The sequence below is a fragment of the Biomphalaria glabrata genome, chromosome 8 (assembly GCF_947242115.1).
Source record: "Biomphalaria glabrata chromosome 8, xgBioGlab47.1, whole genome shotgun sequence".
NCBI lineage: Eukaryota > Metazoa > Mollusca > Gastropoda > Planorbidae > Biomphalaria > Biomphalaria glabrata.
In genome coordinates this window covers 21,403,359-21,426,792 of record NC_074718.1, presented here as the reverse complement: position 1 = coordinate 21,426,792, position 23,434 = coordinate 21,403,359, and the positions used below count along the sequence as shown (strand labels likewise).

Here is a 23,434-nt window from a genome sequence, read left to right as displayed (position 1 = left end):
TTAATCACTTTATTTAGTGATATACTAAGGTACTAAGGTTTTGTCTCTGTTTTATACACCTATAAATATTTAATTTTAGCGGACCCCGAAAGGGGAATATCCGCTATAAGATTTGAATGGCCTGTCTGTCGTCTGTCCGTCCAGTTTAGATTTTGTAAAGTAGAAAAGATATTGAAAATCCGAAATTTCAAAGTTCTGATGCAACGGCTCATTTTTTTCTTTTCCGAAAAAAAAATAAATTTTAAATCAAATACGCAAGCTGTTGTTTTTTTTTTAATATAAAAATAAACCATTTTTACAATTATTCACTATTAAAAGTACAATTATTTTTGTAATCAATACCATAACAACATGGGCGTAGCCAGGATTTTTTTCGGGGGAGGGAGGTTTGGGAGGATTTTTTTCTCCTCCCCCCTTTTCAAAAATATATGTGTGTGTGTACATATTATACTTAATTACACTCTGACCCTTCATTCTTTCGGAAGACGTTTATTGTACTCCTCGAGTTAGTGAATAAATTGTAGACTCCCCGCCATTGTCAGCAAAATGGGCCTGGGGGAGCGATATGAACTCCCCCAGCGCGGGGCGGAGCCAAGCACTTTTTCCGGTATTGAAAGGCAACAAAATGCATATTCTGAGGTATCTAAAGTGCATTATCCTGCTATTAATAGATTTATTTCAAAATCCTTTGGCGCTATTCTTACTTTGATCTCCCGCGTCGTTCAGCGCATTGGCAAGCTGCTTCCACAAAATCTGTCATTGCTGCTCTGAGGACCTCCATGAAAATGTGGCGCCAAGTTTTACTAGGATGTCCCTGTTTGCGCTTTCCTCGTAATGGCCTCCATGTCATCGCAACTCTTATTATGCGTAATTAATTTTGTCGGAGAACATGTCCCGCAAACCTCATGCGAAGCTCTGTCACATCCTTACTAAGGGGTCGACTCCCAGTAAGGCATAGGATTTCCTTGATTGAGAGCTGATCTCTATAACTAACTCCTAAAATTCCTCTTAGTCAAGTTTGTTGAGCCACATTTAGTCTTTTTCAATTTTGGCAGATGACTATTCACTGCACTTTATTAATGGAGCCCAGCCACTGGTAAAAATTTGTAACCTCTCTTGGCTACGCTCTTGGAAATTAGGTTACTGTAGCTTACTATAGATTTTGGTATCGTCAAAATCATTTTTTTTTGGGGGGGGGGGGGGTTAAACTAAAAAATCTGTGGAGTTTTTTTTTAAATTCAAAACCCCCGTAGCTACGGTCATAGAATTTGGTGACTGTAGTTTGCTTTAGAATAAAACTAAATAGAGAGGTTTTCAACCTCAAAACTCTCTGTATGGGGGTATTTAAACCCAAAACCATCAGGAGGGGTTTTAAACTCTGGAGGAGGAGGTTTAAACTCAAAACGCCCCTTGGCTTGGCTACGCTCAGAGAATTTTGAGTGTGTCATTTGCTTTTTTTTATATTGAAGAGGTAAATTTTTGGCTTCAAACTCCGCTGAAGGGCTATAAACTCAAAACCCCTTATTGATTTTTTTAGTGTATTTTTTTTAATACTGAAGAGGTATTTTTTAGCTTCTAACCCGTTGAAGGGGGATTTAAACTCAAAACATCTTGGCTACGCTCATAGATTTTTAGTGTGTAATTTGCTTTTTATATTGAAGAGGTGGTTTTTAGCTCTAAACCCCAGGGGGGGGGGTTAAACACAAAAACCTTCTTGGCTAAGCTCATAGAATCTGTTAACTGAGGTATGGATAGTTTTATATTGAAGAGGGGGTTTTATTGTAAATTTTGGAGGGGTTTTGAAATCAAAATCTTCCTAAGCTATGCTCTTGGAATTGGGGATCATCGTTTGCCTTCTTTTTTTTGTTTTGTTTTATAGAAGAGGGGGGATTTGACTGCAAAACCTTTGGTAGGGGGTTGTAAACTCAATACCCATTTGGCTGCGCTGGGGTAAATATTGGTTTAGTATTAAAATCTCACCTAAAATAAACAGAATCAAAGCAAAAAATCTGTCACTAAATTCCGATCCCCTGCCCCTCCCTCCTTGCAGGGGGGATTTCATTTCGCGAAGGGGGGGTTGAACCCTAACCCTCCCTGTCTACGCCCATCAAAGTAATGTATCTGTTGAGGCTTTGAATGACAGATTGTCCCTTTACAAAATATCTTAGATCACTGGCAGGCCTTTCCATTCTTTGGTGTTGTCTTCCCATCGTTTTCTCTGACTTCCTCTTCATCTTCTTATTGGTACAAGATTAAGAGGCTAGTAGTTTGATACAGCGGTACGGTTGTTAATGGTGAAATATTTGTACAGTCAGTATTACGTGTTGCCATTTGTACAGTATTGGATTTATTGGACATTAAACTGTTATTTGGAAGTCCAGAGTTGTCAAGTTCTTTAAGTTGGTTGTATCATGTGGAGCAGTTTGCAGAGAAACTGGATACTGAGACTCGTTACAATATTTATCTTGAACGGACTTCACCTCGTGAATAATTAATAAATTAATGTTTAGGAAAGTTTTGCGCATCGACTTCGATGGAATATTATAAAGCCTAGTAGATCAATACATTCTCTTAACCAGGATTTCTCTCGATGGGAAAGGAGGGGGGAATGGGGCGGGATAAAACTTGTTCCATTGTTTTCAATTTAACATTAATTAGTTATTTAGAAATAATATTCACTCTATAAGTTGTGTCAAGAGGGTATTGTCTTTTATTTTAAATATTTATTAACGTTTTTCTTATTTACAATAATTCTATTAAACTCGTGTCTTGGTGGAATCTGGACACGGATCTCGAAAACAGTTGATGTTTATTGCTGAGAAAAGAATTACTAGCTAGTTGGCCACACTGGGAAAACTCTGGTCTGGCGCTATTATTTTTTAAAAATGTTTTTCTTGTTTTACTGAACTTGTCTAGCTGTTATTAAATTGTGACCAGTCTCCACTAGGAGGATTGAACAAAGCAGTTAACAATCACTTCCAACTTTTTTCTCATTCTATGTCCAGCTCTTCCAATACTGTATGTGTTCACAACAAACTTGTATACAACACTAAGAATTAACTTAAATCAAATATTATCAAAGACTGTGACCAAAGAACTGCAAGTGGCTTAGAGTATTCCAAATTTCTACGGTAACGAAATCTTACTGGACAAGAATGTCAGCCAACTAGCGTCCAGCCAAATGGTATCACCATTGTTCCCCTCACGACTCCGGCCAACGTCCACGCAAGGATGATTAGGTCTGAAACCATACCGCGATTGACCCACTAGCCAATGTTTTCTAGCAGTCTGAGGAGATTTTTTTGGGCTTACTAAACAAAAGTCTCGTCTCTTATTTTGTTCTGGCGGGATGAATAGCTGCCCTTGTGGTCTCTTGGTAAATACCATCGTTTTGCCTGAGACCACAGCTCCAAAGTCTGGCCTTTTCTTGCGTCACGGAGAACATAATATTTACACGGTACATCATAGCCGCACATCCAACGCATAATTATTCATTATTTCGCAAGAACTGTGGTGGATTTAAATGTGTATGATAAAATAATATACGTAATGAGGATTGTAAATGTAGAAACAAATTCACATTAACTTATCTTTTCGCGATAATTCTTTTGTCCAGGCTCTTACAATTTTAAATTCACATTTATTGAAAACATGGATTCCAAGCGAATACAAAACAACCTCGATATTTATCAAATAAATGTACATTGATAAGATGTTTAATTGAAGTTTTGATTTTCCAGATATAGAACTCTGGATTATTTTAACTTCAACTTTCTAGTTAGACAGAACAAACAAGAGAATAGTTCTAAAAGATTAAAGACAACGCACAATTTTGAAATAAATGGAAAGCGTAAGGAAAATAAACTTATATTAAAACAAGATTACAAAGAGAGTTTGTGTTATTACACAAACTCAGAGCCCCTCTCCCACCGACAGATCGGCTCAAGAATAAGAAATATTCAAGCCATGTTCTTGTTTTGCTTGAAAAAGTAATATCGCAACGAAATGACGACACAATCCTAGATCTTCAATAAACATGCATCACAATTCGATTCTAAAATGTGTGCGTGATATGTATATACAATTGGCATTTATAGCCGTTGTAAAAGAAAATCGATAATGGAGCTTCTGGACCGTAATTAGATGTAATAGAATTCAGAAGAGCGATTTCAAACAATAGTTAGGCGTTTATTTTTTATTCCCTAAAAAAAAAAAAGAACAATACTATATATCATCTGTCATTGTTTTCAAACAAAAAATTTAACCCAACGATCAATCGAAGTATTTTTATTGATGAAATCGTTCAGAATGACGTCAAAAAGAAAAAAAAGTCTTTCCACTTTCGTCACGCGGGTTAGTTAGAATAAAAAAAAATATCTTCATTAACATGAGAGAGTTTAAATGAATCACGAGTGCTAATTAACTTTGGCGCACGAGTTCTTAAAGCGTTTGCTCCAATGTGTCCAATAGCAAGTCATGAAACTACTATCTGGCATGGTTCTCAATTCATTTGAGGCTACTAAGCGAGGACAACGAGGTACTTATTGATAATTAGACTTCTGGACCTTTTGATACGAAAATCAATTGTAGTATTCAAGAGAGATTTTAATGAATCTTATATGAATCTCAACCCCCAAACCCCACCACCGAAAAAAATCCTCGCTCATATATTTTCTTTTGTGTATCCCGCGGCATTTTTTTAAAAATCTCCAGATATCTCGTTCTGAGGCCGCCCGCAGTCTTCTATGTCAATTAAAGCAAGTTGGTTCCTAAGCTGGTCTTAAAAGTGTTTCTGTGGGACTTCTCTGTTACGTCTACCATCTTTCAGCTCACAAAAAAGACTGCCTTTTGCAAACACTCGTTCCCCATACTGTCGGACCATAAGAAGTCTCTATACTGTCCATACCGAAGTGTTTTTTAGGGGGACTTATGAGACTTTCTTTTCTAATCGCCACGTACATTGACATTTAGAACTAAAAGAACACTAAAGCAACTTTTCGAATGGGAGTCTTAACCAGATCCAAAATAAGTAAATATATTTCCTCAATAAATTATTCAAACGAGTGTGGCTTGGTCACCTGGTACTATATATTTTTTGTATATATACAAGAATTGCTTGCTAAAGAGTATAAGATTGTTATTCATGTAAATTTTCCAAACTAGATTTTGTTTCTTCTTTATCTCCCAGCACTTCTTCTTATATTATACTCACGTGTGAGGGAGAAACATGCGAAAAGTTCTAAACGAATAAAATAACTTGTACAGAACATGACATTTAAATACGTTTTCTTAGTAGTGTCTTTCTATAAACATTTGTATACTGTATAGTGAAATAAAAGCATGGAATTCATATTTTGTAAGCTATTTAATATTCTAATGATTTAATAATGCTAATTGTGTTAAAGCGTTTGATTTTATTTTTATAAAGGTACTATTCTAGCCCAAAAAGATTATAATGACTTAAAATAACCATATAAAATTAAATGCTTTCATGTATAAACTAATTTTCTTTACAGGTGAAGCAGTTGTTGTCAACGCTGATTTAAGCTTACGTTCTATGGGGCCAATATCTGAATTAGACATGGTAAGATAAGATAAGATAAGATATTTTTTATTGGGCTAAACAAATGGAAATTCTGTTTGACTGTAAAACTTTATAAATGTATCATAAGATGTATGCTTTAGTTTCTATGTTAGTAATGCCCAATGTTTTCTACTCATTTCATAGCTCAGACGAGACCATTTGTTATAGTAGGACTCAACACTGACCTGCGACGTCACAACTTGTGGGCAGTGGAGACCAATAGCTCGTTGCCACGTAGTACAGACTTGAGAAAGTCTCCACTGCCCACATGTTGCGACGTTGCAGGTCAGTGTCTAGGCCCTCTATGACGATAAGTCTTGGCTAAGATAGATAGATAGATAGATAGATAGATAGATAGATAGATAGATAGATAGATAGATAGATAGATAGATAGATAGATAGATAGATAGATAGATAGATAGATAGATAGATAGATAGATAGATAGAATAGGTAGATAGATAGGTAGATAGTAAGGTTGTTGGTGTTATAGATCTTAATACAGTTACAAATAGTTACAATACATGTATTGATTGAGAAACATGGCGTATGAAGACTTCTATCTCGGAGGCCATTCGGTATATTAGAACCACTTCTTTTATTTTTTAAAGTAACACTGTGAACGCTGCATATGTCAGCCTATTTCAATATGTATGTTCAAAGAATTGTTACTAATTAAATAAGACTTATCTCGTTTGCTTAAATTCAAATTCTTACGTGTCTGTGTGTGACTGTGTCAACAACCACAGTGTGTATGTGTCTATGTATGTCTGTAACTAGAATATCCCAAGAAATACTATTACTTCTCACCAGATTTACACCTTAGACTGCTACTTCCGGCAACGATGGATGGATCGGAGATTAGCTATGAATGTATCCCTAGAAAACTTGACCCTAGGGATCAAAATACTGGAACGAATCTGGCACCCCGACACCGTATTCTATAACGGTCAGAAAAGCTATCTTCACGCCATCACCTCCCATAATAGATTTCTACGCATTGGGGCCAACGGAACAGTGTTATTTTCACAAAGGTATTGATGGGGCTGTATCGATGTTGTACTTTGTGTCTGGTCGTTGGGGGAGATGGTTGAGTTGGTTGGCTTAGCTAGACACGTCGTTGCATTCATTCTGGGATGAAAGTTTTAGGTTGAACGTATTTCAACAGGATTTTCGTACAAATGAAACAAATTAGCAGGTCATCAATAAGTTCTGACTTTTTTTTTCAACATTCTTAACATTCTTTAAAGAACTAAAGATTGATGGGGGCGGGGCTACGGTTGTTGTTCGACTCCGAGTAAAACTGGGTATTTTAACGTAGTAGTAGATATTCTGTGTCTGGCTTTTTGTCATTGTCGTGTCAGTCAAATAATTACATAGCAATAATACATGACGATAATACATGACGATAATACATGACGATAATACATGACCATAATACATGACGATAATAGTATTTTTACTCTCCTGCAATAAAAAAAGTACTTTCTTCCACTGACACATGCACATACACAGACAGGTACACACACACAGAGTGATTCAAACGCATAGAAACACTTATTTATACACACAAAAGCCTCTCTTATAAAACTAGTGACTCCTAGTTCCTAACTGTTTGCAGTTCCCTCGAGAAAGACAAAAAGTCAAATCAATGTTAGTACCATCAAGATTTTTGGTTAAGTAGCCTTACAGCACTCTCACTCTAAGTCAAAGTAATTTTGTTAATATAACAAATTGTTGTTTCAGATTGACCATACAGGCCACTTGTAGAATGCATCTGGAAAATTTCCCAATGGACATCCAGCACTGCCCACTGATGTTTGGAAGTTGTAAGAAAATCTGACATTTTATAATTTTTTTTTTTTTTTGTAACATTTTTATTTTGCAAGAATACATTTTCTGCTTAGCATTTTGTTTACTTATACTCGGTCGTGTTGGGGGTGCGATTGCCCCTACCGCCTACTACCCCCCCCCCCCCCCGTGGGTCCGCCAGTGCACTGAACATACTATAAACATGAAAGTTTCATCAAACAAAAATACAAATATTTGCAATCGAACAAATGTATCATTGCTAGTCTAAATTGACTCTAGATCTACTAACAATGAGCAATTTCACTCAGTATAAGCTTTTATTTTTTACACTGTTGTCTCTATTTATATGGTGTGAGTGTGTGTGTTTCTATGGTGATGGTGAGAAGAAGTTAGCGATTGGTTAGTGGCTATGCAATGTGATTGATGCAAAATAAGTGGCCTTGTCGTCAGCTGTCTTGGGTAGGTAAGACTTTAGTCGTCTTGACATAGACATTTGAATATCTCCATTCCTAATAGCGTGCACACCTTACATGCGCAGTGTAAACTTAGATTTGACACAGCAAAAGGTTGAGATGAGGCTCTGTACGGAGGTTATTAAATATACTAACATAAAATCATGGGCGCCCGCAGGATGTTTCGCAGGAAGGGTGGGGGTGGGTGAGTGTCCAAGTTGCCACTTATGGCTCAAAGTCGTAACTTCAACTTTTTGATTACAAAGAATATTAAATAAAGAATTGGTGCCCCCTCGCCCCCCACCATACCTATGTGATATCAGATTCACTGTAAATACTGACGTAAAAAAAACTATTTCCTGTACACGTTGGTCAGTGCGGCCCATACATCGATCAAACAAAGAAATGCAAACGCTATCAAAACTGTCACCAAATTTACTACTGAATTGTTTCTCGTCGCGATGGACAAGCCGGTAGTTCTGATATTGTTCTATACGTTGCAATTCTTAAATCGTTTTAGGATGAAGACAAAACAGGTTGAACTGAGCATTAGTATGGCTTGAATAGGGAGACGTTGAAACTCAAAATCCCCCTTGGCTACGTTCATAGAATTTTGAGTTTGTAATTTTATAATTTTTTTTATTGAAGAGGTGGTTTTTAGCTTCGGACCTAACTGGAGTTTTTAACTCAAAACCATCTGGAGGGGGGTTTAAACTCAAAACCTCCTTTGGCTACGTTCATAGAATTTAGAGTGTGTGATTTGCTTTTTTTTTTATTGAATAAGTGGTTTTTAGCTTCAAACCCCGCTGGAAAGAGGGGGGGGGGGTAAAAAAATCTCTAGGTTACGCTCATAGAATCTGGTGACTGATACTTTCGTCTTATTTTGAAGATGGGGTTTTATCGTAAAAAAAAAATTCGGAGGGGGTTTTTAAAATCGAAATCCCCTTAGCTGTGATCTTGGAATTTTGGGGATTATCGATTTTCATTTTTTGTTTTATAGAAGAGGGAGGTTTAACTGCAAAACCCCCTGGTAGGGGGTTTTAAATTCAAAACCCCCTTTGACTGCGCTGGGGCCAGTGATGGTTTAATATCAAGATCTATGCAAAAAAATCAGTCATTAAATTCCACCCCCTCCCCCCCTGAGGAGGGTGGGGATTTCATTTCGGGGGGGGGGTTAAAACAATCAAATACATAGATCTTATCATTATCTAGACATATCAAATACATAGATCTTATCATTATCTAGACACATCAGATACATAGATCTTATCATTATCTAGACACATCAGATACGTAGATCTTATCATTATCTAGACACATCAGATACGTAGATCTTATCATTAAATACATAGATCTTATCATTATCTACACACATCAGATACATATATCTTATCATTATCTAGACACATCAGATACGTAGATCTTATCATTAAATACATAGATCTTATCATTATCTACACACATCAGATACATATATCTTATCATTATCTAGACACATCAGATACGTAGATCTTATCATTAAATACATAGATCTTATCATTATCTAGACACATCAGATACATAGATCTTATCATTATCTAGACACATCAGATACATAGATCTTATCGTTATCTAGACACATCAGATATGTAGATCTTATCATTAAATACATAGATCTTATCATTATCTAGACACATCAGATACATAGATCTTATCATTATCTAGACACATCAGATACATAGATCTTATCATTATCTAGACACATCAGATACATAGATCTTATCATTATCTAGACACATCAGATACATAGATCTTATCATTATCTAGACACATCAGATACATAGATCTTATCATTATCTAGACACATCAGATACATAGATCTTATCATTATCTAGACACATCAGATACATAGATCTTATCATTATCTAGACACATCCAAAAACCCACATAATAACACGGAAGACTGATAGCTGAAGATTTCTTGTCACCTCCCTGTATGATGTTTGTTTTCCAACAATTGTATTTCATGGTATTTCCACATTTTTTAAATGTGATATGACTGGGGGGGGGGGGTTCAGTTAATAAGAATCTTTTTTATATGTATCTTTAGTTATAAAACATAAGATTTTTTAACAAAAAATTATCATTGTAATATTTTTGTTTTAAGGAAATATTCATTCCCACTGTAAAAAATCTAATCTAATTCATTGTATTTGTCTTAACCTATCACTTCACATATGTCCACTAGAGTGAAGGAGTAAGCTCATTTTGATGTGTATTTTCATTTAATCACATTTCAAATTTTCGCACAATTTGTGACTGTATGAGTGTGGGAGTGGCATTGCTCATGATTTATTCTGGAACTTTCCTTCATAAAGATAAGCAAGAAGTGATTCTGTACAAAAACGTGTTTCTCTCTGTAGTTGCCTACTCCATCGAAGATGTTGAATACAACTGGAGATATGGTCAGAGTAAATCTATAGAATTAGCGCCTGACCTAAGGCTATCACAGTTTGACCTTGTTGGTTTCCCGCTCACCAATTACACGAGGCTTGTCAAAGGGGGTGAGTGTTTATTTTCTTACATTCATTGGTTAGATGGGGAGGGGAAGGAACTGCTGCGTGGGCGACATCGTTTCCACCATAGCTAATGCCCAGGCATCACATTTCTATGAGATGATCTATACACGTTTCCGACTGAAGGGACACACACACACACATTTATATATATATATATATATATATATATATATATATATATATATATATATATATATATATATATATATATATATATATGTATGTATAAAAATTTAAGTCTTGATGACTGACTGACATTTCACTAATCCTCCCACTTGCTCTGGACGAAAAAATGCGACAATGCAAACTATCTAAAATTATATAAGCCAAAGCTTTAGCTGATTGTTTGAATCATTCATAGGCCTAGTCCGAATTGATCCTCTTTGGATGAATAAAGAATGACACCAATTCTATGTACGATAAACAATTAACGCTAACCCTAACTTTTCACAAATTAATTGCGAAGCACAAAGAGTACCATCTAGCATACAACTGTTTACATTGAATACTTAATATACTGGGAGAAATCTGGTCACTTGGTTTGTACGTACCAGAACTAACTGGGTTTTTTTTGTTCTCGTTTTTTTTGTATTTTAGATTCGACCTTCCTTGCACCACTTTTAAGGAGTAAAAAATTAATCTGAATGATGGATAATGAAGTCACATTGTCATTCTCTGTAATGATTTCTTTCCTTCTCTCTCTCTCTCTCTCTCTATTTGTTGATCCGAATTTTTTTTCTCTCTGATTCTTTTCTAGTAAGACCTAGTTCATTTTTTCTTTTGGAGTCAATCCTTCAGTGTCTCTATCCTTATTTCTCTTTTTTTACTGGTATTAAAATTTTTTTTGTTTAATTTTTAATACGTTCTACTGTGGAATCAAAGTTTAGTTTCTAATCTGTTTTTTCATCATTGTTATTGAACTATTTCTTTTAATAGTTGACACACGATAGCATGTTAGCAGCACAAAACGGATCTCACCGAATCAATACACAACTGACCAGATTGACACAGAACTATACTCAACTCACCAGAATATTACTTGACCTACCATAACAGTACACAACTCACCAGATCAATACACAACTCACCGGATCAATACACAACTCAAGGAAACAACAAACACCTCAAGAAAACAATACACAACTCAACCAAACAATACACAACTCAACCAAACAATACACAACTCAACCAAACAATACACAACTCAACCAAACAATACACAACTCAACCAAACAATACACAACTCAACCAAATAATACACAACTCAAGAAAACAACAAACACCTCAAGAAAACAATACACAACTCAACCAAACAATACACAACTCAACCAAACAATACACAACTCAACCAAACAATACACAACTCAAACAAACAATACACAACTCAAACAAACAATACACAACTCAATCAAACAATACACAACTCAACCAAACAATACACAACTCAACCAAACAATACACAACTCAACCAAACAATACACAACTCAACCAAACAATACACAACTCAAGAAAACAACAAACACCTCAAAAAAACAATACACAACTCAAGAAAACAACAAACACCTCAAAAAAACAATACACAACTCAAGAAAACAACAAACACCTCAAGAAAACAATACACAACTCAACCAAACAATACATAACTCTACAAAACATAACACAGCCACCACCAAGTGTACATGTCTACTTTCACTTTTCAATACTTAAGGAAACAAGAACTAAAAGCGGACTTAATGAAACAACCATTGATTTGTTCAAAACGCTAACAAGCACATTTGTTTTCTCTTTATGAGTAGCTTCAATGAGTTCGGTAATTGCCTAATAAATCGGAACCACTTTGAGCTGTACATGTAACCAATCATTCACGTGGACTTTAAGTTGTACCTATAGCTACGTGTGTGTTTTGAAGATCTCTATTTAGGACATTTTTATATTCTGTTCTCGACCAACGTATTGTTGTAAACCCGGTGGTGACACAGATGGGGGTAGTGCTGTGTGTTTTTTAGCCTACCCAAATCGCCCCAGTCCAGCGCAGGACGATCGGTCAACTGTGACCAGTGACAGTACACGCCAGTTCGGCAACGACCTGTGTGTAAATATTACGCACGCAAGTCACGGCGATTGTGATCATTCTGAGTGGTCAAGAACGTTCCATCCGATTCTAGAAGGCCAATAGAGACACTATATAAGAGCGAGTGTGTCAGAACGACTGGACTTCATGTTACCTCGCAATGTGACCAGTACGAGGCGAAGTTAGAGACAGACGGTGTGTGAAGTCAGGCGGAGCAAGGCTAGGTTTTGGACAGTTAGTGTGATGTTATTGCCAACTGTACAGTATTAGTAATGTATTTGAAATTAAATTGACTGATACTTTGGAGCCCTGAGTTGTGAGGTTCTTTAAGTTCGTTGTGTCGTGTGGGGCAGTTTGAAGAGAGCCTGGATAGTAGGAGAGATACGTAACACTGGTGTCAAGAAGTGGGATCCGATCTACTATGGCTCTTCTGAAACTGCTGAACGAACTTGAATTGAAAGAACTGAGACGAGAACTCCGTGATCGAGGGCTGAAGGCAATAGGAAAGAAAGAAACCTTGCAAGCACGCCTTAGAGAAGAACTAACTGAAGAAGGTGAAGATCCAGACACCTACCTGTTCGAGTTAGAACCCGATGTAGTGCAGCTGCTGATCACCTTTCAACAACAGATGCTGGCTGACTTTCAGAATGTGTGGAAGGGTGACTTACAGAAAGATACCTGTGCCAGAGTAGAACAGATGTACACTTCAGTGAAAGAAGTGACGAGCCCCGAGCTGAACGCTTTGAACGAGGGGGTAGAAACCCCGTGCTACGAAATACTCACATACGATGGCCATGCTAGTGAAGATGGTGCTTCCTGTGACTCTAATAGCAAGCCGTACGAAAGTAGCTCCCATGAGAAGAAATGTGATGATTGCTGCGATATCCTCAGCGAGTACAAACCTGATGAAGCTGTTAAAGAACATTTGCATGATGAAAGCTACCGGCGAGGTTTGAAACCTGCAGATGTCTGTCTAGAGGTCAAGATCAACGACATAAGCCCTGGTGATGATTACGAACACCCACCGAAACCTGATGACGCAGCAGAGACCCCCTTGCAAGTAGAAAGTAATCGAAAAGGTCTCAACCCAACAGACGATTGGTCCGCTGCTGAAACTAGTCGACCGAAGTCTGATGCGCAGCCTGATGCCGAAGAAGAGGGACCATTGCGTGTGGAGAGTTATCAACCTGCCCCACAAGCATGTCCTCCATACAAGTCTGAAGATGATGACCTGTCCCATAATTTCACCTCCAGTGAACCTGAAACCCATCCCAAAAGTCCTCTTCGAGAAAACCATTTGAAACCACCTGTTAGGCCAATGGTTTTGGTGACACCGGCCCTGGCATCCTATCACTCCCCATGTGTAAAATGGCTGCCCGCAGTACAGAATGACAGAAGGCGACGTTTGATGAGCCCAATGTGCATAGTGATGCAACCACGACGTCATTGCAACAAGATGAAGATCGACTGGAGAAGAAAGCGACGTTGGCTGGTTCGAGGATGGCGATGCGACCACGATGTCAGAGCAACCAGGTGAAGGTCAACTGGCAGAGAAGACGAAAGCGACAGTTCCTGAATTCCACGTGGATGGCTTCGTCTAGCTCTAGAGGCAAGCCCACTGTCACCCCCACCGATCGACCCCCACCTGAAGCGATGAAACTACACATCCCATGTCATGAGATTGATGCTGTCCGGGACGGACAGATCTAAAGAGGGGACAGTGTTGTAAACCTGGTGGTGACACAGATGGGGGTAGTGCTGTGTTTTTTAGCCTACCCAAATCGCCCCAGTGCAGGACGATCGGTCAACTGTGACCAGTGACAGTACACGCCAGTTCGGCAACGACCTGTGTGTAAATATTACGCACGCAAGTCACGGCGATTGTGATCATTCTGAGTGGTCAAGAACGTTCCATCCGATTCTAGAAGGCCAATAGAGACACTATATAAGAGCGAGTGTGTCAGAACGACTGGATTTCGTTACCTCGCAATGTGACCAGTACGAGGCGAAGTTAGAGACAGACGGTGTGTGAAGTCAGACGGAGCAAGGCTAGGTTTTGGACAGTTAATGTGATATTGTTGCCAACTGTACAGTGTTGTAATGTATTTGAAATTAAATTGCTACTGTTACTTTGGAGCCCTGAGTTGTGAGGTTCTTTAAGTTCGTTGTATCGTGTGGGGCAGTTTGAAAAGAGCCTGGATAGTAGGAGAGATACGTAACAGTATTTTTACTTCGTGTTTTTTATGTCTGATCATGTCTTCCCCTAGCCAAAGAATTCGACAGTGTTTAGGAATATACAAAACAAACACGTACACCGAGGCTAGAAAGCAAAATAATTGAAGTGGGAAAATGAAAAAAGAGAAACAGAAGGAAAGAAAAAAAAAGGTGGGAGATGTATGGAAGAACATTCATTGAAAATCTCATTGTAGTGCACCCTGTAGATTGACGGTCACAAAGTTAAACACTCGTCCAACAAAGGAAATGAGAAATCCATGATTTTTATCAAATTAATGTTTCACTAAACACATGCATACCCTCGCTTTAACACGTATACGCAGAGCAACACACACACGCACACACTTAGTGTCAGGATTTAAATGAAGATGTGAGCTAAAAAGAAAAAGCGAAGAGATTTATTTGGTGATCATCTCTTCTTAATGGAATAGTTGGAAAGGATTTAGTGTGAAAATAAAATCCGTAAATTCTGTATTGAATATCTTTAGGGGCAATCTTTTTTCGACATAGAAATTTTAATTAGTGCATTTCTAGCGGCATTTCTCTTGATGTTTGTTCTTACAGTTTGATAATAATACAATTGTGTTATTTATATTGTACTGCAACTAGAAGCTAGCTGCTTGCTGGGAGGAAACCACTTGCAGGCCGAAAAGTTGGGTACCTCTAACTGAGGTCAAGTTGTCGAATTGAATGTTGACATTGAGTGCAATTCAAGTATAATGCTAAATTTCAGCTAATTCGCGTCTTGTCTAATAAAACGACTTCCAATAGAATAAAGCAAAACAAATGTAGGAATAACAAGATAACAAATGTAATGATGTAGGTTTTAATATTTTCCGCATGAATATTAGAAGAAATGAAGTAGAAGCTATCAACAGCCACTTCCTACCCTACAAACTAGACATGTCGGGCTGAAAGTGTTGCTGGTGTCATTGCCTGACGTGGATGTTGTCAATAACTAATTGTTGTGAAGATGTGTGCGACCCTGCCCTAACGATTGTGATGAGATGTTCATCTATTTGACAGTTGATCTAAGCACAATGGATTGGTACATGGCCATAGCTCATTTCTGGTCCCTTGAAGTTCTTCCATTTGGTCTAGTGACTAAGAGGCCTTTGGACTTTGTGGCAACAAATGCACCATAAAAAAATATTAATCACTGTCTCTCAAATGTATTTATTTATGTACATAATTTGCAATGCGATTTGTTTTCCTTTCAGTCGTTGGGCTAATTTAATAAAGTCAATATACCAGACCTCAAACAACAGCCTGAGAAAAAGTAAAACAAACTACAGTCAACTAATTCCTGGAAGAGTGACGCTCAGACCCACGAGATCCCAAATAAAACAACTAAAGCAAAACTACAGTTACCAAAGTCCAAGAGTGTAAATATAAAAAAAAATATATTTAAAAAAACCTAATGTAGATACAGTGACTTACGTCCACGATGCGGTCTTTAAATGTGATTTAAAGACCGCATCACAAACGAAGAGCAATTTGACCACACGATGACTATTGTAAAAAAAAATGCAAACTAAAACTTTTTGGCCATACTACAGGTCTTCGTGTCTCGCAAAGACCTTCCTTCCAGGAACAGTACCAGGAAAAATAAGAAGAGACAGAAAGAGAAAGCGTTGTGAATTGACGGGCCTGCCATTGAAAGAGTGTTCTATCCAAGGCAAAAGACAGCTGAATGGATAGACGGTTGACAAATTTTGCGTGGTGCCCCAACTGTCCAATAGACTAGGTCACTAAGGGATAGGTGACCGTGAAGGTGAAGTTCTCGAGCGTAGAGGGATTAACGTTCATCCTCTCACTTCTTAAAAAAGACTCAAAATTACAACTTACAATTTCATAAGCATAGCCAGAGAGGGGTTCAGGTTCTGAATTGAGCTTAAGGAAAACTACATTAACCAAATTCCATAAGAATTACAGTATTACAATATTGGTATATTGCAGTCAAAAGGAAATATATGACCTTCACTTTTGTTATTAGAAGAATAGCTGGAGATTGCGCTGCTGAAACTCAGAAAATATATTTTTTTTTTAGTTCTTAGCACAAACCAAAAACATGCTTCGGACCCTGCATGGGGCTCTATCGGTGCCCCCACAGAGGAGTATTTCCAGTCAAGGGTACAAAAAAATGCCTTTTTAAAAAACAAAGTAGCTGTAATAGGCATTTATTTCTAAAATTTAGATTATGTGTGTGTGTGCAATAGAAAAAAAAAAGGGAAAAAATGTATTCCTCCCCTTTATACCTTTCATTTATGTATAATATCAGGTAACCGAACTTCGCTCGGATGAATAATTTGTTAAGGAAGGATATATACCCGAAGTCATTTTGGGAATATTGTTGTAATTACGAAAATGAACGATCGGGTAAAGACTATTAATCCGAAAAGTTGCTTTTTCGTTCTGTCAGTTCTCAATGTAATTGAACATGGCGATTAGAATAGAAAGTCCCCCCAACAGTAGGCCTATAGAAAACCACAGCTCACGTTGTAAAGTTTTACATTGCTTCTTTCGCGTAAAACTATTGGGCTATTATAGGCTTGGAAGAAAGTCTTTGCAGTGAAACTTCTAAAATGGTTACTTTCTGACATTTAATATTCAATAAATATATTCATTATGGATACTTTACAGAAAACAACTAAGACTTCTTGAGTGCTTTCACCAAAGATGCTTGCGCTCCATCATGGACATACGGTGGCAGTACCGCACTACAAACGCCGGTATGGACAGTATAGAGAAATTTCTTATGGTCCGACAGTTGCACTGGGTAGGGCACGTATCCCGTATGGGAAACGAACGTATGCCAAAGGCAGTCTTTTTTTGTGTGTGAGCTAAAAGGTGGTCGATGTAACAGATGCGCCCCACGGAAATGCTTCAAAGACCAGCTTAGGCGTCAACTTTCCTGGCTGACATAGAAGAGAGCAGCTGGTTGTATGCGGCCTCCGAACGAGACAGCTGGAGGTCAGTCACGAAGGCTGCGGGATACACATTACAGACCAAAAGAAAATCTGCTGCCGAGGACAAACGCACACGGCGAAAAGAAATCTAAATCGACCACCTGCGGACAATGGTTATGCTTGCCCTGGATGTGGCAAAATATGTAGGTCACAGTTGGGGCTGCGCAGCCACGGAAAATACTGCATTCCTCACTAATCTTCGGACTCGAAGACAAGCCTTATTATTATGGCTTTAGTGAGAATCATCAAGTGATTCAAAATCTCTACGTTATAGTGTACCTAGTAACAAAGTAAAATCGCGCATTTTTTTCTAAGAGACTTAAAAACATCGCGTTAGTGTTCTAAAGAAGCGTTATTGTGAGGCATCTCTGTTACTCCGACAACCTTTCAGCTTATTAAAAAAAAAAAGATTGCCGAAAATATGTTCGTCCCCCATACTGAATAAGTGCCCTGCAAAGCGTGACTGTCGGATTATAAGAAGTTCATATCATTTTGCAAAAATATCGCTGTTTGTATTGCGTCTTTGGTGAAGTCGTTCAAGAAGTCTTAGTTGAGAGAATCACTTGTTGACACTGATTTTTGTAGACAGGCGGAGCGATTTATTTCGCCACACTTTCGCTTGGAGGTTTCCAAAAGCACGACTATCCATGATCACATATCAACCTCTCTTTAAAGAAATGCGTCATTTGATACAATGCTCCCTTAGATAATGTGAAGTTATCAACCACTTTAAGTGATGTCTATGCGCGGTGATCTTTGGGGTGAGTAGGTTTTATTGGGTGACTTCTGGAACATGACTTTTGTTTTACCGAGGTTTATAGGTTTAACCAAAAAAGCAGCAGTGTGATGAAAATTCGTTGACCGCGAGCTGGATATCATCAGGGCCAGCCTTAGGTCTATGCTGCCGCAGTGGACCCCAAAGGTTCAAAAAGCCCCGCGCTAATTCTAGGTGTAAATTATTAAATTAAACCATTATAATTAAATAAGGTTCCCGTGGTCTCCTTGTTTTCTAGGAGCTCCTGGAAATCTTAAACTCGTAAAAATTTCCTTAAAAAGACAAAATCAATATGGTAAACGCCAGTCCTACGCGTGATATAAAAAAAATGGCATCGTCAGCTTTCATTTAATAAAAATGTAATTCAGATACGAATTTATTCTCTAATACAAAATCTTTATTTTCACTTATTATCCTTATCCCTACCCTTACTGGTCCGCGCGCAATCCATTTCACATAGGGCCCCGCAAATTTTAGGGCCGGCCCTGGTTGTGCAAGTAAGGCATAGATAAGCTGTGTTATGACCATTTCCTATGTTTTGGTATTGGACAGTAGACTTCGAAGCTTAAACACATTGCAATAATTCACCAGCAAAATAATAACAAAGTAAAAGCTACCTACGGGTGTACGCAATTAAAGTGTAAACAATTTATAAAGAATTAAAAAACAATAACTAATCATAAATAAAGATATTTAATTTCATTATTTTTCTTCCATAGTTTCATAATGAATCAATGTACAATAAGATGGTGCGCAAATGTTTAATTACGCCAATTGAATCATTAAAACTTTTTCTTGTTTACGAAGAAATGTCTTAGTGTACTGCAGTGAGCCTAGTGACACAAGCGGTGTCAAGTTTTTTTCCCATTCAAAAAACATTCTAGCCAAAATTAATTTTTCGATAATGAGCCATTTCTAAACAGATATAACGGTCGACCTCGAGTTTTCCCGATGTGGCAAATGAATTGAGAATTTTTTCTCACTATTAAGCACATACCGTGAAATTTTAAAGAAAATCGTTAGAGCCGTTTTTGAAATAAAATTTATATAAATATATATACATACATACATACATACAAGAATTGCTCGCTCAAGAGTATAGGATTTGTAACAGCCTTTTTCTCTTTCAAACTAAAATGTATCAATTCATTAAGTGGGCTAATTAATATATACTTCATGTCTTCAGATCTACACTCTGTTTTGTGTGTTACCTTCAAACTTAGTCGTCACGCTGGCTATTTCCTAATTAATTTATATCTGCCCTGTTGTCTACTAGTCGTTCTGTCCTGGGTGTCTTTCTGGATCAACAGAGAGGCCACAGCTGACAGAATAGCGTTAGGTGAGTTTCCATTTTCATTCAATTTAATAGGCGTAAATGTCAACGAAGTAATACTTAACACTTATGAAGTAGAAGTGTTTTTTTTTAATTTTAGAATTATCTTTCTAATTCTAAAACATTAAGCCGTTGATACTAATTAGAATTAATCATATCTTTATTGCTTAAATATACATAACAACTACTGCATTATAATTTTACTGAGATATATGTTTATTTGACACAAAGTAAATATTAATAGAAGTCAGTCATATTTTGACACGGAAACCCTTTAAAGACCAGCTTAAGCGCCAACTTGCCTTCGCTGACATAGAAGAGAGCACCTGGGCACATGCGGCTTCAGAGCGAGACAGCTGGAGGTCACTCACATTTGAGATAAAAGGAAAATTCGCTGCCGATGACAGACGCAGACGGCGAAAAGAAAATCGTAATTGATCACCGGCGGACAATGGTTATGCTTGCCCTTTGATGTGGCAAAATATATAGGTCAAAGCTGAGGCTGCGTATTCACGGGAAATACTGCATTCCTCGTTAATCTTCGGACTCGAAGACAAGCCTTATTATTATTAATATCAGGTGACCGAGCCTCGCTCGGATGAATAATTTGTTAAGGAAGGATATATACCCGAAGTCATTTTGAGAATATTTTTGTACCAGGTGGCCGAACCTCGCTCTGTTAAATAATTTCGGAAGGTTATATACCCGAAGTCATTTTGGGAATATTCTTGTAATTACGAAAATGAACGATCGGATAAAGACTACTAATCTGAAGAGTTGTTTTAGTGTTCTGTTAGTTCTAATTGTAGGCCTAATTGTACATGTCGATTAAATTTAAAGTCTTTTAAGTCCTCCTACAGTCTAGACAAACTACAGCTCACGTCCGTCTTATAGTTTTACAATCTATCTTTTGCGTAAAACTATTGTAGGCTTACTATTATTGGCTTGGAAGAAAGTCTTTGCAATGTAACTTCTCTACGTTATAGGGTAAAACATGCACTTAGTGACAAAGTAAAATGGCGCATTTTTTCTTATTAGACTTAAATCATGGCATTAGTTTTCTAAAGAAACGTTTCCGTGGGGCACCTCTGTTACGCCAAACAATATGCTCGTTACCCATACGGGATACGTGCCCTGCCCAGCCTGACAGTCGGACTATAGGAAGTTCATACCGGCTTTTGCCATCCATCCATCCTTGTGGTACTATGGCCTGCTTTTACACATCCATCCATTCAGATCTCTCCTGGCCCTAACTCCAAGCTTTTTACCGAGGTTTATAGTTAAATCAAAAGAGGCTGCAGTGTACTCAAACTCGTTGACCGCTAGATGGATATCATGTTTAGTGTGAGCAAGTAAGGCGTAGAGAAGCTGTGTTATGACCAGTTCCTTTGTTTTGGTACAGGAGAGGTAGACACTGAAGCATGAACACATGGTAATAATTCACCAGCAAAATAATAATAATAATAAGGCTTGTCTTAGAGTCCGAAAATTAATGAGGATTGCAGCTGTGACCTACATATCTTGCCACATCCAGGGCAAGCATAACCATTGTCCGCGATGCTCGATTAAGATTTTCTTTTAGCGTCTGCGTCTGTCCTCGGCAGCAAATTTTCTTTTGGTCTCAAATGTGTATCCGCGGCCTTTGTATAGAGGGAATTCTTTAAGTCCGACAGTTACGCTGGACAGAGCAGTATCCTATATGGGAGACGAATCTTAGACGAACGCATGCCAAAGGCAGTGTTTTTTTTGGTGAGCTAAAAAGTGGTTGACGTAACACCGAAACCCTTAAAAGACCAGCTTATGGCGCAAACTTGACTTAGCTGACATAGAAGAGAGCACATGGTTGCATGCAACCTCAGAACGAGACAGCTGGAGGTCACCAGCAAAATAAACAACAAAGTAAAAGGTATCTACACCGCTCTACACAATTAAAGTGTAAACAACTTATTAAGCACTCAAAACACAATAACTAATCATATATCGGCACATTTAATTTCATTACTTTTCTTTCATAGTTCTATAATAAATCAATCTACATTAAGATGGTGCGCAAATGTTTCATTAGGTCTATTGATTCTTTAGAACTCGTTATTGTTTGCAAAGAAATATTTTAGTGTACTGCGGTAAGCCTAGTGACGTAAGCAGCGTTTTTCCCGTTTACGTCATGGAAAATTTTCATTCATAAAACATTCTAGCCAAAACTAATTTTTCGATAATGAGGCATTTTCAAACCGATATAACGGTCGACCTCGAGTTTTCCCGATGTGGCCAATGAGTTGAGAATTTTTTTCTCACTATTATGCACATACCATGAACTTTTAAAGAAAATCGTTAGAGCCGTTTTCGAAATAAAATTTATATATATATATATAAATATAAATATATATACATACATACATACATACATACATACAAGAATTGCTCGCTTAAGAGTATAGGATTATCTTTTCTAGAGTGTATATATATATATATATATATATATATATATATATATATATATATATTTAGAGAGAGAGAGAGAGGGGGAGAGATGTAAAATAATAGCCCTTGTTATGAACTTTATTTAGTTGATAGAAAAGGAAATTCAGAAACTTTACTACTGTTTTCATGAGCAACTGTTTCCTACAAGTTCAACTATTCAGACATTGCAAATGTAAGTTAATAATCATGAACGTATTTTTTCGCCCTGATCTTACTTATCTTATAGAATCAAACTTTACTTTCAGAAGAGATGCATTTCATGTGTCAATCTAGCCTATTCCAATCTATTCCATTCTCTTATGTCACTAGGGAAAAAGGAGCACTTGTACGAATTAGTACTAGCATATGGAATAAGAAATATTTTTTTTATTTTTGCCTATTTCTGAGTATTTATTACTTTTTTTAAATTTTTAAATTATGGTTCAGTGATTGATGTATTATTGCTACTTTTACTTTTTTTTTGTTCTGTCCTGAAGTGTCTCTAAATTGAGTGATTTTACTAAAAGTGTTACTACTGTTACTCTAATCAAATGTGAATATTCGTGTGTTACTTCTCACTGCTATATTTTGCGTTAGTTTTAATTTCTTAATGTTTTCTTGAGTTGATGGGTCCTAAAATGAGGATGCATATTCTAATATGGCCTAAGTAAGGTTAAATAGCACTTTAGTTTTATTTTCCTGTTTGATTTGTAAAAAAAAAAAAAAAAACTTTTAATAAACTTTAATACTTTGTTAGAGTTTTTTAATAATCTCATTAATATTGCTGTCCTGTGTGTCCAGGATCTCTGACGGTACTCACCATGACCATTTTAGGCATAGAGAATAAAAGCCAATTACCTAAAGTCTCTTACATCACAGCCCTGGACGTGTACGTGGCCCTCTGTTTTGTCTTCGCCATAGCAACCACCATCGAATTCGCTGTGGTCCATTACTTCACAAAGTACGGGACAGGGGAGCCGTTAATGTTGTCCAGTGACGAGGACAGTTCTGAGGACGAGGTAAATCAGTCCAAACAATGGGATTTTACTGCCTACTTTACTGCCTACTTTACTGCCTACATTACTGGCTTCTTTACTGCATGCTTTAGAGGAAGTTATTGCCTAGGGAGAAAACAGAATTAATTAATTATAGAAAAGCGATAGTCGCCGATAGTTGTTTTTTTACAT

At 37.3% G+C, this 23,434-nt stretch overlaps 1 protein-coding gene across 6 annotated transcripts in view; it reads left to right on the top strand.

The window, feature by feature from the left end:
* The window catches only part of LOC106075437 (gamma-aminobutyric acid receptor alpha-like), a 95,235-nt gene that overhangs the window by 66,420 nt on the left and 5,381 nt on the right, over positions 1-23,434 (top strand). For 5 of the 6 annotated variants that reach the window (XM_013236372.2, XM_013236373.2, XM_056039609.1 and 2 more), the window contains 6 exons: positions 5,517-5,584; positions 6,396-6,616; positions 7,329-7,411; positions 10,249-10,389; positions 19,641-19,793; positions 23,049-23,266. In XM_013236372.2, coding sequence (XP_013091826.2) covers positions 5,517-5,584; positions 6,396-6,616; positions 7,329-7,411; positions 10,249-10,389; positions 19,641-19,793; positions 23,049-23,266 — 884 coding nt within the window. The remainder of the gene's footprint in view (positions 1-5,516; positions 5,585-6,395; positions 6,617-7,328; positions 7,412-10,248; positions 10,390-19,640; positions 19,794-23,048; positions 23,267-23,434) is intronic. The other variant, XM_056039612.1, reaches the window with a different exon arrangement.